Source organism: Acomys russatus, chromosome 5, assembly GCF_903995435.1.
Source record: "Acomys russatus chromosome 5, mAcoRus1.1, whole genome shotgun sequence".
Taxonomy (NCBI): Eukaryota; Metazoa; Chordata; class Mammalia; order Rodentia; family Muridae; genus Acomys; species Acomys russatus.
The window spans coordinates 26813309-26828627 of NC_067141.1; the positions used below are offsets into that span (position 1 = coordinate 26813309).

The window sequence follows — 15319 nt, forward strand, 5'->3', positions numbered from 1 at the left end:
GTGGAGCTGGGCCCAGGGTGGAGTCAGCTGAGAGTCAGGCAGAGGCGGTTGGCCTTGGTTGCTATAGGGATAATCACTCTAATGACACACTTGACAACTGTCATACTTTACAGTTTCTCTGTATACCTCCTAATAATAACAGCACCCACTGACGGGTGGTAGCTGCTATGCAGGGACTGTCCACCAGGAGGCAAGAATTGCTGGGTCCATTTTACAGAGAAGGAAACTGAGGCCTAGAACTTGTTCTTCTTTGTGTTGTTGTTGTTGTTTTCTTCTTCTTCTTCTTTTTCTTCTTCTTCTTCTTTTTCTTCTTCTTCTTCTTCTTCTTCTTCTTCTTCTTCTTCTTCTTCTTCTTCTTCTTCTTCTTCTTCTTCTTCTTCTTCTTCTTCTTCTTCGGTTTTTCTAGACAGGGTTTCTCTGTGTAGCCTTGGCTGTCCTGGATTCCCTTTGTAGACCAGGCTGGCCTCGAACTCACAGTGGAAGGTAACTTCTTGTTTAAGCTCCAATGATAGTTAAGAGGCCAATGGCATGTGGACCCAGGTGAGACCCTAAGGTTGTCCCAAATCTCTCTTCTTCTTCTTCTTCTTCTTCTTCTTCTTCTTCTTCTTCTTCTTCTTCTTCTTCTTCTTCTTTGGTTTTTCAAGACAGGGTCTCTCTGTGTAGCCTTGGCTGTCCTAGACTCACTTTGTAGATCAGACTGGCCTGGAACTCACAGTGATTCACCTGCCTTTACCTCCCAAGTGCTGGCATTAAAGGCGTGCACCATCACGCTGGGCCCAAATCTCACTTCTTGTATATATGGCTCTCTGCCTCTTATACTGTGAAGTAGGCTTCTGCTTCTTGTTTCAGACTGAACCCCAGACAGGGGCAGCTGCTTGGATTGGGCCGATAAGACCCAGAGTCAGGACTTGGTCTTCCCATATCCAGGCCAGCCTCATCAACACTCTACACTCAGGCTCCCACAAGAGGCATATCAGCTCGCCACTGACCCATGACCATCTGCTCTGGCGGCCAGGAATTTTCCCAAATCTGACATTGTTGGACTCTGGACTACACTGTTTTCCCCAAAGTTTATTTTTGGAGTGGGGAGGTGGCCCTCCCCGCACAGTTGGCCTCACCGGGGTGCTGTTGCTGCTTTTCTGTTTACTGTGCCTGCTGTGGACTTCCGGCCTGGCCTGGCCCCATGGGTGACTCAGCCCCCTCCAGGCTGCATCAATCCCAACCCGAGAATCTTTGTGAACCCCGGGTAGCATGTGACTGCCCTGCAGCCTCAGAATGGCAGGGGAGGTGGGGCCAGCATTGGCCTGGAATGTTGTTCTTGGTGATGCAGGTCTCCAGCAGAGCCACAACTAACTACCTCAAGAGCAGGGACCGCAGCTGACCCATTTCTGTACCCCAGACTATCTCAGACTGGCGCCAGCTGTGGTTCCCGGATATTATGTCTAATTGACAGCCTGCCTAGACAAACACAGGAAGAGAAAGAAAAGGATAAAATGAAGAAAGGAGGAAGGAAAGAACACAGGGAGGGAGAGGGGGCAGGAAGAAGGAAGGGAAGAAAGGAAAGAAGCATTCAAAGAACCAAACTGGCCAAATGGCTGAGTTTTGTGGCACATACCTGTAACCCTAGCACTAAGGAGGCAGTGGTTCTCTGTGAGTTCCAGGAAGCCTGGGCTACAAAAATAAATAAATACATACATAAGTAAGCAAAATCAAATGATGAGTAAGTACATATAACATGTGACCAGAGGCAGGGGCGGGGGAGGGGGGGAGAGGGCGGGGCACTGTATGTTCTGCAGAGAAGGCATGACTCTCCAGCCTCTGTTTGCACCAAGGATAGGCCCCTTAACTTTCTGCCCCCAGCTCACCTCTCCACTCCCCTGCGGTGGCATCTCAGGTTATTCTGATTCTTTGCTGCCACTGTGTGGCTACTCTGCTCTCTGCAGGTCATGACCTGGGCTTTCCCCTGGGCTTCCTGGGTGTTTTGTGTAGATCTGGTCTTGCCTTTGGGGAACCTTGGCACGGTGCACATGACCTGGGGTGCACTCCCCCCGCCCAAGCCTTTGTATGAGCACTTTCATGCCTTCCCTCTAGTCCCAACCATCAGACTCCAAAAGCCCCCTGACTCAGCGTGGCCTGTGCCACTCAAGCTTTGCCCTCACATAAACTGAGCCCCTACTATGTGTCTGACACTTGGCACGTGACCTTTCGTTCTGTCCTTTGAAGTGTATATGATTCCTTCGCACCTTTGAAAAATGAAGAAACGGAGTCTCCAAGAGGAGAGAGAGTTTGGCCAAGGTCCAGTTGGCAGTTGGAGGAGCTAAGCCTCAAATGCAGGCTTTGAGTTCCAGAGTTTGTTCATGCAGAATCCTCAAAAATTATGCCACGGTGCTGCCAAATGTCTCTAATCACAGCACTTGGGGAGTGGAGGCAGGAGAAAGAGGAGTCCAGGCATATCCTTGTCTACATAGTGATTTATTTTATTTTTTTAAAAAAGATTTATTATTTATACAGTGCTCTGCCTGCTTGTACTCCTGCAGACCAAAAGAGGGCATCAGATCTTATTATAGATGGTTGTGAGCCACCATGTGGTTGCTGGGACTTGAACTCAGGACCTCTGGAAGAGCAGCCAGTGCTCTTAAGCTCTGAGCTACCTCTCTGGCCCTTGTTTTTGTTTTTTTGAGACAAGGTTTCTCTGTGTAGCCTTGGCCGTCCTGGACTCACCTTGTAGACCAGGCTGACCTCGAAATCACAGAGATCCGCCTGCCTCTGCCTCCCGAGTGCTGGGATTAAAGGTGTGCACCACCACTGCTCTGAGAGAACCCCTCATTTTGAGTACTCTTTAATGAACCCCAAACCTAGAGATAGCTGCCACAACCTGCCCTCTTGCCCCCTCTCCCTACAACTATGGTTGTTCACTTCCCTTCCAGGTCTTCACTCCTCACTGGAGGCTGCTGTCGCTCTGAGCCTTTCCCTGGCTCTCTCCTGCCAGCAGCACAAGGACTGACCTCACCTGGGATGCTGGAGCCACCATAGCCCATCTCCCTTAGTCTCTTTGCTCTCTGCCAGGCTATGGTTCTCCAGACATCAGACACTGGTTCGTGTTCTGTGACCTGTGACCTACTGCAGATGCTAAGAATTTAAATTTTTCTTTATTCTTATGCTGGGCAGTGGTGGCCCACCTCTAATCCCAGCACAGAGGCAGCCAAAGCCAGGGATGCCTGTTTCGGGGTGGGGGAGGGGATTTTTATTCTTTATTTATTTATGATCTTTCAAGACGAGGTTTCTCTGTGTAGTCCTGGCTGTTCTGGACTTGCTTTGTAGACCAAGCTTACCTTGAACTCACAGAGATCTGCCTGCCTCTACCTCCTGAGTGCTAGGATTACAGGCATGGGACACTGAGGGGGGGGGATGACTTTATTCTTGAGAATTCCATACAAGCATACAATGAATATGATCAAATCTCTCCCATCTGCTTCTTACTGAGACAATGTAAATTCTTACCTAACTTTGTGAACTCCCAGGGGAAAGAAAGAAAGGAGAGGAAGAAGTATGCTGGGATCTGGAAGGTTCTTAGCTGCCCTTCAGTGACTTTTGAGGAATTGGAGAAAGGGCAGTGTGTCCTGGGAGTCAGGGCACGGGTTCTCCAACCATATAGCCTAAACTGGAATCCCAACTGTGACCCTCTGGCTGTGTGGTCTTAGTCTTGTTACCTAATGTCTCTGAGCTCTGGTTCTGCATCTCTACAAAGTGAATGCCATGGCTGCCTGCCTTGAAGTGCTGCTGGGCTGCAGGCTGAGCACCCATGTTCAATGACCTTGTGAGGCCCTTCTCCCATGTCTGGCCTATGCTCTGCCTCCTTTATCTCCGTCCCCTTCCCCTGCACTAGCCAGGCAGTATATGTTCCTTCCTTCCTTCTTCTGATGGTCTGTCTACTGGGAATGTGGGAGTGCTTTTCCTGCCTTATGGATTGAATACTCAACTAAGTGTCACCACCAGGAAGCCTCTTGACTTCCCCATCCCCACCTTCCCCTACCAGGGCTGGCACTGTAGTCCTTCTTCAGAGCTTCCCCCAGGAGATCCAAGATGGCCCCCATTGCCAGCAGTGAAAGGACAGCACACAGCACCTCTGTGGGACCCAAGGTCTAGGCAGGTTCCCAGTGAAGAGAGTAAGGTGACTCAAGGCTGAGCAGGGCTCCCTGTAAGCCCCTTTCCTGTCCCAGCTTTATTTTTGTTCAAGAATCATTCCAGTCAGCATTCTTGGTCGCCACCACAGCTGTCCAGGCGCACTGTCAACATTTCATGCAGTATAGAAGGACGGGGCAAGGGGACGGAGGTTGGGGAGGTGGGGGGGGGGGGATGTGATCTGCCCTGCAAAGACACTGGATTAGAAAGAGTCTGGGGCTTCCAGGTGACAAGGCCTGGCTCAGCCACCAGTATGCCCAGTTTTCACCTCTTGATATTGGCCGCAGGGTGAGAAGCCTGGCTTCAGTGGGGCCCAGTGTGGCAGGAGGTGTCCTGCCTACAGTGTTGTTGACCTCTGTCCCTCTTCTAGCATCCCATGCCTTGTCATCATCAGCAACTGATTAGGCCTACTTGGAGCTGGGTCTCCATGATTCCTTAGGGCTCAGGCAGCCACCCGAGCTCTCTTCTTACCACCCCCAGGCCCACTATCCCTTTAAATCTAGAGAGAAGGAGCCAAACATTGCCACTTCTCTGGGACTGGCTTTATCAAATGACAGTCACTGCCTGCCTTCTTTATGACACCTGGAGGGGTGTGATCCCTTCGATAACTCTGACCAGGTAGGAGCCAAAGCCTGATTCTGGTCCAACCCAGCCCTCAGCTTCTGAACACCATTTCCCTAGAGTTCCCACTGGCTCCAGGCTAAGGCTGGCTACCCCTGCTGTCTCTGTTTTAGGGAACTTGACCCAGGGAACTTGCCTGGCAGCTTCCTTTCAAGAGACACTGGCCTGGAGGGACACCAGCTAACACTAGTAGATGTGTGCTGATTTGCACTGGGCTGGGCGCAAGGGCCTGGATCTGGACCCCGAGGGCCTTCTGATTCTCTCAGAGGTGGATGGTCAGGGGAGCCTTCATGTGGCCTAATGGCTTCTTCTGCTGTACCTGGTCCCCTAGCATCTCCTTGTCCCCGTTGCAGCGGGCAGAGCCTGTGTTTGGATGGGCTAGTTCGCGTCCCTTTCTATTGTTTGACTATTCACCGCAACCCTCGCTGCCTCCATGGTAAATCCGGGATGCTGTTTTCTCCCCAACACTCAAAGTGCAACTCCTTCTTTGTCTGAGAGACAAAGGGGTCTGTTCCCCCCAGACCCCAGGGCTCCTTCCTAAGTGCGTCTGCCTCAGTTGTTACTTGGCACCAAGTCGATCAACCAGGATGGGAGAGGGGCATCTTGGCTGCCTGGCATCCTGGGCACTGCCTCTTGTTAATGTTAGCCCTGTCAGTACAGGGACTAGCTCTTCAAGACTTGTTAACAGCTGGCCTCTAGGAGAACGGCAGAAGGGGAGTTGGCCAGCTCCGAAGCTCACGTCTTTCGGCAGGCCAAGGGACACATTTCCTAAGGCTCTTTAGTGCACAGTTGGTATGTCTGCTAGGTCCCCGGCCAGCTACAGGCAGTCCTCAGTGGAGAAGTCACCCCAGGTCCCCAGATGAAAAGCCACACCCATTCTTCCACGACAGTCTGGACAGAGGATCCAAGATGGCTGATGAGGACCCTTCCAGGAGGTGGGGGCAGCCCTGGTGTTCACAGCTCCAGCTGGCTATGGAGAGGGCATCGCTGGATAGAACTGAGATGGTGCCAGGATCTGGTGGATCTGTTGCCCACCTGGCCTGCCCCGGCTGTTAGTTTCGCCGGACTGGATGCCACATGGACACAGGCTTGCGCAACGTGGCTAGCATCTGGTTCCAGTGTGTGGTGCCCATGCCGCTAGCCGCTGGCCCAATGATGACATGGCCCACGTTGTCCCCACGGCCATCACTGCTGCTCTCAGCCACTGTCACTCGGAGAGACAGGTCCTGGGGAGAAGGTGACATGAAAGATTGGGACCAGGAGCAGCTGAAAGGTTCTCCCTGGCTACATGGTTCCAACTTGAGAATGCCAGGCCCTGTGAGGTGTGTAAGCTCTTTGAATCTTCCCATCTGACTTGAGAGAAGAGAATTGTCCTAGTGACTTACAGATGGATAGCCAGCTATGATGTGACCTCATTAAGTGCTAAAAAGTGACAGTTCCAGCAGGATTCAAAATCTACCTCTCATTTCTTTATCCCTCAACATATTTTTCTTTGAGATGTATTTTATTTCTGATTTTGAAAAGATGGTCTAGCCGGGTGGTGGTGGTGGCGGTGTACACCGTTAATCCTAGCACTCAGGGTTGCAGAGGCAGGTGGATCTCTGTGAGTATGAGGCTAGCCTGGTCTACAGAGTGAGTCTAGGTTAGCCAGGGATACACAGAGAAATCCTGTCTCGAAAAGCAAAAAAGAAAGAAAGAAAGAGGAAGAAAAGAAAAGATGAGTCATCAGTTAAGTACACTTGTTGATCCTGCAGAGGACCCTGGTTTGATTCCCAGACCCTACATAGTGGATCAGTAATTCCAGGGTGTCTGAACCCTCTTCTAGCCTTTGTGGGCACCTGGAATTCATGTTATGTACAGACATGCATGCAGGCCAAACACCCATACACATAAAATATAACATAAACCTCAAAAACTTTTTTCTTTTTCTTTCTCTTTTGGTTTTTGAGACAGGGTTTCTCTGTGTAACAGCCTTGGCTTTCCTACACTCCCTTTGTGGACCAGGCTGGCCTCAAGCTCACATTGATCCACCTGCCTCTGCCTCCTTGAGTGCTGGAATGACAGGCTTCTGCCACTGTGCCCAGCCCCCCAAAACATTTTATTTTAAGTTATGTATACCTGTACTGGGGAGTATGTGCATGTGAGCACAGGTGCCCGCAGAGACAGAAGAAGGAGTGTGTGCATGTGAGTACAGGTGTCCACAGAGACAGAAGAAGGAGTATGTGCGTGTGTGAGCACAGGTGCCCGCAGAGACAGAAGAAGGAGTGTGTGCGTGTGAGCACAGGTGCCCGCAGAGACAGAAGAAGGAGTGTGTGCATGTGAGCACAGGTGTCCACAGAGACAGAAGAAGGAGTATGTGCATGTGAGCACAGGTGTCCACAGAGACAGAAGAATGAGTGTGTGCGTGTGAGCACAGGTACCCGCAGAGACAGAAGAAGGAGTGTGTGCATGTGAGCACAGGTGTCCACAGAGACAGAAGAATGAGTGTGTGTGTGAGCACAGGTGCCCGCAGAGACAGAAGAAGGAGTGTGTGCATGTGAGCACAGGTGCCCGCAGAGACAGAAGAAGGAGTGTGTGCATGTGAGCACAGGTGTCCACAGAGGCAGAAGAAGGAGTGTGTGCGTGTGTGAGCACAGGTGCCCGCAGAGACAGAAGAAGGAGTGTGTGTGTGTGTGTGAGCACAGGTGCCCGCAGAGACAGAAGAAGGAGTGTGTGTGTGTGTGTGAGCACAGGTGCCCGCAGAGACAGAAGAAGGAGTGTGTGCATGTGAGCACAGGTGTCCACAGAGACAGAAGAAGGAGTGTGTGTGTGTGTGTGTGTGTGTGTGTGTGTGTGTGTGAGCACAGGTGCCCACAGAGGCAGAAGAAGGAGTGTGTGCATGTGAGCACAGGTGTCCACAGAGACAGAAGAAGGAGTGTGTGCATGTGAGCACAGGTGTCCACAGAGGCAGAAGAAGGAGTGTGTGCATGTGAGCACAGGTGTCCAGAGACAGGAGAAGGAGTGTGTGCGTGTGAGCACAGGTGTCCACAGAGACAGAAGAAGGAGTGTGTGCGTGTGAGCACAGGTGTCCACAGAGGCAGAAGAAGGAGTGTGTGTGTGTGTGTGTGTGTGTGTGAGCACAGGTGCCCACAGAGGCAGAAGAAGGAGTGTGTGTGTGTGAGCACAGGTGTCCACAGAGATAGAAGAAGGAGTGTGTGTGTGTGTGTGTGAGCACAGGTGCCCGCAGAGACAGAAGAAGGAGTGTGTGCATGTGAGCACAGGCGTCCACAGAGACAGAAGAATGAGTGTGTGTGTGTGAGCACAGGTGCCCACAGAGACAGAAGAAGGAGTGTGTGCGTGTGAGCACAGGTGTCCACAGAGACAGAAAGAGTGTGTGTGTGTGAGCACAGGTGCCCACAGAGGCAGAAGAAGGAGTGTGTGTGCATGTGAGTGCATGTGAGCACAGGTGTCCACAGAGGCAGAAGAAGGAGTGTGTGCATGTGAGCACAGGTGTCCAGAGACAGAAGAAGGAGTGTGTGTGTGTGTGTGAGCACAGGTGCCCGCAGAGACAGAAGAAGGAGTGTGTGCATGTGAGCACAGGTGCCCACAGAGACAGAAGAAGGAGTGTGTGCATGTGAGCACAGGTGCCCACAGAGACAGAAGAAGGAGTGTGTGCATGTGAGCACAGGTGCCCACAGAGACAGAAGAAGGAGTGTGTGCGTGTGAGCACAGGTGTCCACAGAGACAGAAGAAGGAGTGTGTGTGCGTGTGAGCACAGGTGCCCACAGAGACAGAAGAAGGAGTGTGTGCATGTGAGCACAGGTGTCCACAGAGACAGAAGGAGTGTGTGTGTGTGTGAGCACAGGTGTCCACAGAGACAGAAGGAGTGTGTGTGTGTGTGAGCACAGGTGCCCGCAGAGAGACAAAAAGGAGTGTGCATGTGAGCACAGGTGCCCACAGAGACAGAAGAAGGAGTGTGTGCATGTGAGCACAGGTGCCCACAGAGACAGAAGAAGGAGTGTGTGTGTGCATGTGAGCACAGGTGCCCACAGAGACAGAAGAAGGAGTGTGTGCATGTGAGCACAGGTGTCCACAGAGACAGAAGGAGTGTGTGTGTGTGAGCACAGGTGTCCACAGAGACAGAAGGACTGTGTGTGTGTGTGAGCACAGGTGCCCACAGAGACAGAAGAAGGAGTGTGTGTGTGTGAGCACAGGTGTCCACAGAGACAGAAGGAGTGTGTGTGTGTGAGCACAGGTGTCCACAGAGACAGAAGGAGTGTGTGTGTGTGTGAGCACAGGTGCCCACAGAGACAGAAGAAGGAGTGTGTGCATGTGAGCACAGGTGCCCTCAGAGGTAGAAAAAGGCATTGCATCCTCTGGACTTGGAATTATAGGCAGGTGTGTAGTGAGAAGTCTGGAGTTTTGGTTTTTTAAAAAAACAGAGAAGGGACTAGAGAGAGATGGCTCAGAGGTTAAGAGCACTGTCTCCTTTTTCAGAGGTCCTGAGTTCAATTCCCAGCAAGCACATGGCAGCTCACATTATCTATATCCTTTAATGCCCTCTTCTGGCCTGCAGCTGGACATGCAGATAAAGCACTTAAATACATAAATAAATAAGAAATAAATCTTAAAACACACACACACACACACACACACATACACACACACACACACACACACAGAAAGCCCAGTGCAGTGGCGCACTCTGGGAGGCAGAGGCAGGTGGATGGCTATGAGTTCAAAGACAGCCTGGTCTACAAAGTGAGTCCAGGACAGCCAGGGCTACACAGATAAACTCTGTATTGAAAAACAAACAAACTACAGAAATACAAGAATATGTTTTTGAGCAGGGTGTGGTGGAACAAACCTTTAATCCCAGCACTTGGGAGGCAGAGGCAGGGGGATCTCAGTGAGTTTGAGGCCAGCTTGGTCTACAAAAGGAGTTCCAGGACAGCCAAGACTACACAGAGAAACCCTGTATTGAAAAACAAAACAAACAAACAAACAAACAAAAAAGAGTTTGTTTTTGCCTGGCAATGTTAGTACATGCCTTTAATTCTATCACTCAGAAGGCAGAGGCAGGTGGATCTTTGTGAGTTTGAGGCCAACTTGATCTACAAAAGTGAGTCCAGAACAGCCAAGGCTACACAAAGAAACCTTGTCTTGAAAAAAAAAAAAAAAAACAAAGCTAGGGCAGGGGGTGGGGTGGGGTGGGGATGTTTGGTGGTGGCCAAGGCCTTTAATCCCAGCACTTGTTGGGAGGCAGAGATAGGTGGATCTCTGTGAGTTTGAGGCCAGCCTGGTCTACAAAGTTAGTACAGGACAGCCAAGGCTACACAGAGAGACCCTGTCTCGAAAAACTGGAAGAAAAAAAAAAAAAGAAAGAAAGAAAGAAAGAAAGAAAAAGGAAAGAAAGACATAAACAAAAGAAAGAAAGAAAAACAAAGAATATGCTTCTGTTTTAACCCCAGGTGTGGGGATCTGGGGCTACTTTGCAGCAGCTGAGTATGATTTGCCTTGTGCTCTAGCAAAGGCATGGTTTTGCCAGCTGGAGATAGTTTCTGCAACTGTGTGATGTTTGGAATTTGGGGAATTTTTAGAGGGTATATAAATGCTAGATCTCGGAAGGGGGGTTGTTTATTGTTCATAGGCGGGAGGGGGGATTCGGGGTTGGTTGCGGTTTTGTTATTAGTCATACTCAAAGAAGAAACAAGAGGAAAGAAATTAGATTCAAGTATCTCTACCCCTGTCTCTCCCCTCTCTCCTTCTTTCTCTCCTATCTAGTGATAGGGGTGAAACCGGGACATAAAGCGTGGAGAAAAAGAAGAACCCACAAAGTAGCAAAGACCAGCTACAAGCAAAGAAGAAACAAGAAGAAAGAAATTAGGCTCACAGATCTCTCTCTCCCCTCTCTCCTTCTCTCTCCTAGCTAGTGATAGGGGGTGAAGCCAGGGGGACAAAGAGAGGGAAGAAGAGGAACCCACAAAGTAGCTAAATCCAGCTGTAAGTTGTGAACCATCTGATGTGGGTGCTGACCCTGCAACTGGGGTGACAGGTGGTTGTTAGCCACGGTGTGGATGTTGGGAACTGAAGCCAGGTCAGATGATCTAAAGCCATCTCTCCAGCTCCTGGCTTTGTTTGCTTGTGAAGCAGGGTCTTATATGTAGCCCTGGTTAGTCTGCAGTTCACTATGTAGACCAAGCTGGGCTCGGGCACATGGAGTTGCGCCTGCCTTTGCCTCCCGAGTGCAGGAACTAAAGGCGTGTGTGCCACCACCATGCTGGTTCTGCTTCAAAGCTCCTACAGGGTGGAGGATGACCTTGAACTCCCGATGCCCTGCTTCCACCTCCTGAGTGCCCCACCATGCCTGGTTTATGAGATATGGTGTGTGTGTGTGTGTGTGTGTGTGTGTGTGTGTGTGTGTGTGTGTGTGTGTGTGTGTGTGTGTGTGTTGGAAACCCCTTGTGTGTGCTAAGGAAGACCTAGCTATCTGCTTCTTTGTCTTTGAAATGTGGCATTTCCTACCTCATAGGGCTGTTCTGGGAAGAAAACAAGTGAAATGTGTGGAGTGGGGGAAAGGGGAGCCCTAAAGCCAGAAAAGAAAATGTGTGGCCTGGTCTGCTCTCGCCCATCATTGGAGCCCTTGCAGGGGCTTCACTGTTAGGGGGTGACCATGCCAAGTCACCGCTGAGGGTTTAGGTAAGAACATATTTGACTTGTTAACTCAGCTGTTCCCACCTAGTTTCTCAGCAGCTCCACTTTGGGAGGCTGAAGAGAAGTGGCATTGTGACAAACAGGCAAAAGCAGGGGTCAAACAGGTAGACTGTCCAGTAAGGGACAAGGTTAAGATCCCAGGACTGGCCAGACACACTGGGATGTTACCTGGATTCCAACCAAAGAGAGGCTGACATCCAGATTTCAAACTACAGGGGCTGGGAGAGTAGCCCCATGGTACAGTGTTCACCTAGTATACGCAAAGCCTTGGGTTCATCAGCAGCATGAAAATCAAAAGAAATCCCCAAGATCATCCCCAGGAGGAGACAGAGTTTTCTGTGTTGCCCTGGCTGGCTGTCCTGGAACTCGCTCGACAGACCAGACTGAACTCACAGAGATCTGCCTGCCTCTGCCTCCCGAGTGCTGGGATTAAAAGTGTGTGCCACCACTGCCAGCTGTAAAGACCGACCTTCCTTCCTTCCTTCCTTCCTTCCTTCCTTCCTTCCTTCCCTCCCTCCCTCCCTCCACTTATAAGTGCTCTATCTGCTTGTATACCTGCAGGCCAGAAGAGGGCATTAGATTACATTATAGATGCTTGTGAACCACCATGTGGTTACTGGGAATTGAACTCAGGACCTCTGGAAGAGCAGCAGGCAGTGCTCTTAACCACTAAGCCATCTCTCCTGCCCCTCTAGAGGACTTTCTTATTGTTAGGTGTGCCTAAGGATGGAAAGAGACAGGGAGAGGAGGGAGTGAGAACTCCACCCTCTGACTGATATGGCTTAAGCTGTATTCTCTGTGGTTCACTGTTCACTGTACACACACACACACACACACACACACACACACACACACACACACACACACACACACACTTTCCAGTAGTCTGTGACATTCCTGTGTTCGGAGGGTTCTCCCAGAGACACATGGTCCTCTTGCAGTCCGAGGATAAGAAGATCCCAGTAGAGTTCTTGCAGTAGGAACGCTGAAGGCATAGGCCTACACCCCTGGGCCCTGGAGCTACCTCTAGCTCATCTTTAGGCAGTGCAATCCTCCACTGGGAGCCTTCTTCCTCAGAGCTTAGCTGCGCTGTCCCCTCCTGTTTCCACCCCCTACCCCTGACGCTAATGCTGGGGAAACTCCGAGGTTCCCAGTGGGGTTTACAAAGTGGGGACTTTCCTGTCCTTAATAGGCATCAAGAAAGCAGTGCCAGCCAGGCGTGGTGGCGACTGCCTTTAATCCCAGCACTCGGGAGGCAGGGGCAGATGGATTTCTGTTAGTTCGAGGCCAGCCTGGTCTACAAAGTGAGTCCAGGACAGCCATGGCTACACAGAGAAATCTTGAAAACACACACACACACACAAAAACCCAAAACAAAAGCAAAAGCAGTACCTGGGTCCCCAACCCTCACCACTGGCATGTAGTCTCCAATGATTAACTACAAGGGGGTTGGCTTGAGGTCCTAAGAGGCAACACTGGAGGGGAGCAGTGGCCCAGAGTCCTGTGAACATCCAGCCCAACTAACCTGTAGCACAATGGCTGGTACTGAGAAGATCATGGCTTCATTGAACACTGGGTTGGGATCATCCCTCTTCACGGCTGTCTTCTTCTTGCTCATCTTCCTGCCATCCTGCAGCAGGTATACTTTGACGAAGGGATCTACAGGCAGGTAGGTGGGGTGAGGGTCAGTAACACCTTTGCTTGGCATGGTCCTGCCTACTCCGGGTCCACCCACTGCCTCCACTTCCCTGACCCTTGGCTATTGCCTTTATCTCTAAAGCCACTGTTTGTACTTATTTATTTACATCAAGAAATGGGATCTTACTACGTGTTCCAGGCTGGTTCTAAACTCCCAGACTTAAGGGATCCTCGTGCCTCTGACTCCTGAGCAGCTGAGATGAAGGCTGCGAGCTACAATGCCTGGCTTGATATATCAAATAAATACATTTTTGTTTCGTTTTGCTTTTTGAGGCAGGGTTTCTCTGTGTTATCTTGGCTGTCCTGGACTCACTTTGTAAACCAGGCTGGCCTCGAACTCACAGTGATCCGCCTGCCTCTGCCTCCCAAGTGGTGGGATTAAAGGCGTGCACCACCACCACGCCTGGGCCCACTCAGTGCTCTTTAACACGGAGCCATCTCTCCAGCCCCTAGAGGGCAGCTCTCGACTCAGGCAGCCCATTGCACATTTCCCTCACACACGCTCCATGGGGTGTGGCAGGACAGATGCTTCCCATTCTATTAGTAGCTGGGGTGCAGGTAGCAGACTGAGTCACTGAGTACCAACACGGCAGAGCCTAACTCCCTGGGGCCCTAGGCTGTCAAGTCCAATAGGTCCTTGCATACCCAGGGTACCAGATCCCACATGGCACCTACCCCAAGGGGTGGAACACTGTTCACCTATAGCCTTAGGGTTGCTTCCCTGTCCCTGAGCTCAAATTCTGACAAATGAATGCTGACCCTCCATTCCTTGTCCAGTGCCACAGCACAAATGTTGCCTCCTGCCCTCAGGTTCCATTGCCCTCCCCTGTCCTCTACACTCCCCGTCACCCTCCAGGGTTGTCCTGTTTCTGTAGCTGAATTAACCTTTCCACCATGTCTGGCTCCTGGGCTTAGATAAAGCTACGGGGGCTCTGGCCCTGTGCCCCATACTTGCTCATAACATGACAATTTCCACCCTCCCCACCCCACCCCCCACCCCTGCCATCCCCGAGCCTCATGGAGGTGCTGAGTACATAGGCCCTCACCCGCTGTGGTCTTGTCATTGGTCCAGATGAGATTCTTGGCTTTCACCACCACCACAGTCAGACGCTCAGCTGTGGGCAGATAACTGAGGGACAGCAGGATCTCTCCCACAGCATCAGCGGCCTGGGAAGACAGGGATGGCTCAGGGCTCTTTTCTCTCCAGGCTTCAAGAGGTCGGGGGGAGAGGTAGATGCTTCCTTCTCCATTGAACACTCGCTGCTTTGGGGGTAACTCTTAAACCCAGACACCCGGCTGGCAGGATCAAGAAAAGGACAACCCACCCACCTCGGTCTACACAAGGGAGCATGCACTGACCCTTCCTTTGCTCCAAGTGTAGACCATTCCCTGGAAGAAAGCCCAGAGGTTGCCTGTCAAGTGCATCAATCAGATGCAGCTTCGTTCCCTCATTCTGGGCCAAGGAGAACATTCTATGACATTCTGGGCGCAGAGATCCAAGCTGACAGCATTTGCTGAAACAATAATGTCCCCTGACACTGTTACAGTGATTAAAGTAAGCTTCAGTGTGGCCTCTGCATGAAATAGCCCAGTTCCGGGTCAGAGCTGTGCACCCCTAACAGGAGTGTACAGGAGTAGTCGGGGGCTGGAGAGATGGCTCAGCAGTTAAGAGTACTGGGTGCATCTCCAGTGGACTCAGGTTTAGTTCCCAGCACCCACATGGAGGCTTATCTGTAACTCCAGTTCCAAGGATTTGGACACCCTCTCCAGACTCCCATAGGCATGAAATGTGCACACGGCAGACATATGTACATTCAGGCAAAACATTCATTAAAAAGTAAACAAAATATACAATAAAAATACATAGTCAGAGCCAGGCCCGGTGGTGCATGCCTTTAATTCCAGCTCTCGGGAGGCAGAGGCAGGCGGATCACTGTGAGTTTGAGGCCAGCCTGGTCTACAAAGTGAGTCCAGGACAGCCAAGGCTACACAGAGAAACCCTGTCTCAAAAAACCAAAATAAGTGAAAAAATAAAAAATAAGATAAACAAACAAGAAAAATAACTACTAAGAAACAAAAAGAGAAAGAATCCAGAAGAGGGCTGGAGAGATGGCTCAGTGGGTAA

The 15319-nt window shown here is 50.9% G+C and overlaps 1 protein-coding gene across 1 annotated transcript in view; it reads right to left on the bottom strand.

Moving 5' to 3' along the window:
- Positions 1-5636: 5636 nt before the first annotated feature.
- The window catches only part of Syt12 (synaptotagmin 12), a 33487-nt gene continuing 23804 nt past the window's right edge, over positions 5637-15319 (bottom strand). The window contains exons 6-8 of the mRNA XM_051145831.1: positions 14241-14361; positions 13022-13155; positions 5637-6029 (exon numbers count right to left, since the gene is read on the bottom strand). Of these exons, the coding sequence (XP_051001788.1) occupies positions 5856-6029; positions 13022-13155; positions 14241-14361 (429 nt within the window). The 3' untranslated portion in view covers positions 5637-5855. The remainder of the gene's footprint in view (positions 6030-13021; positions 13156-14240; positions 14362-15319) is intronic.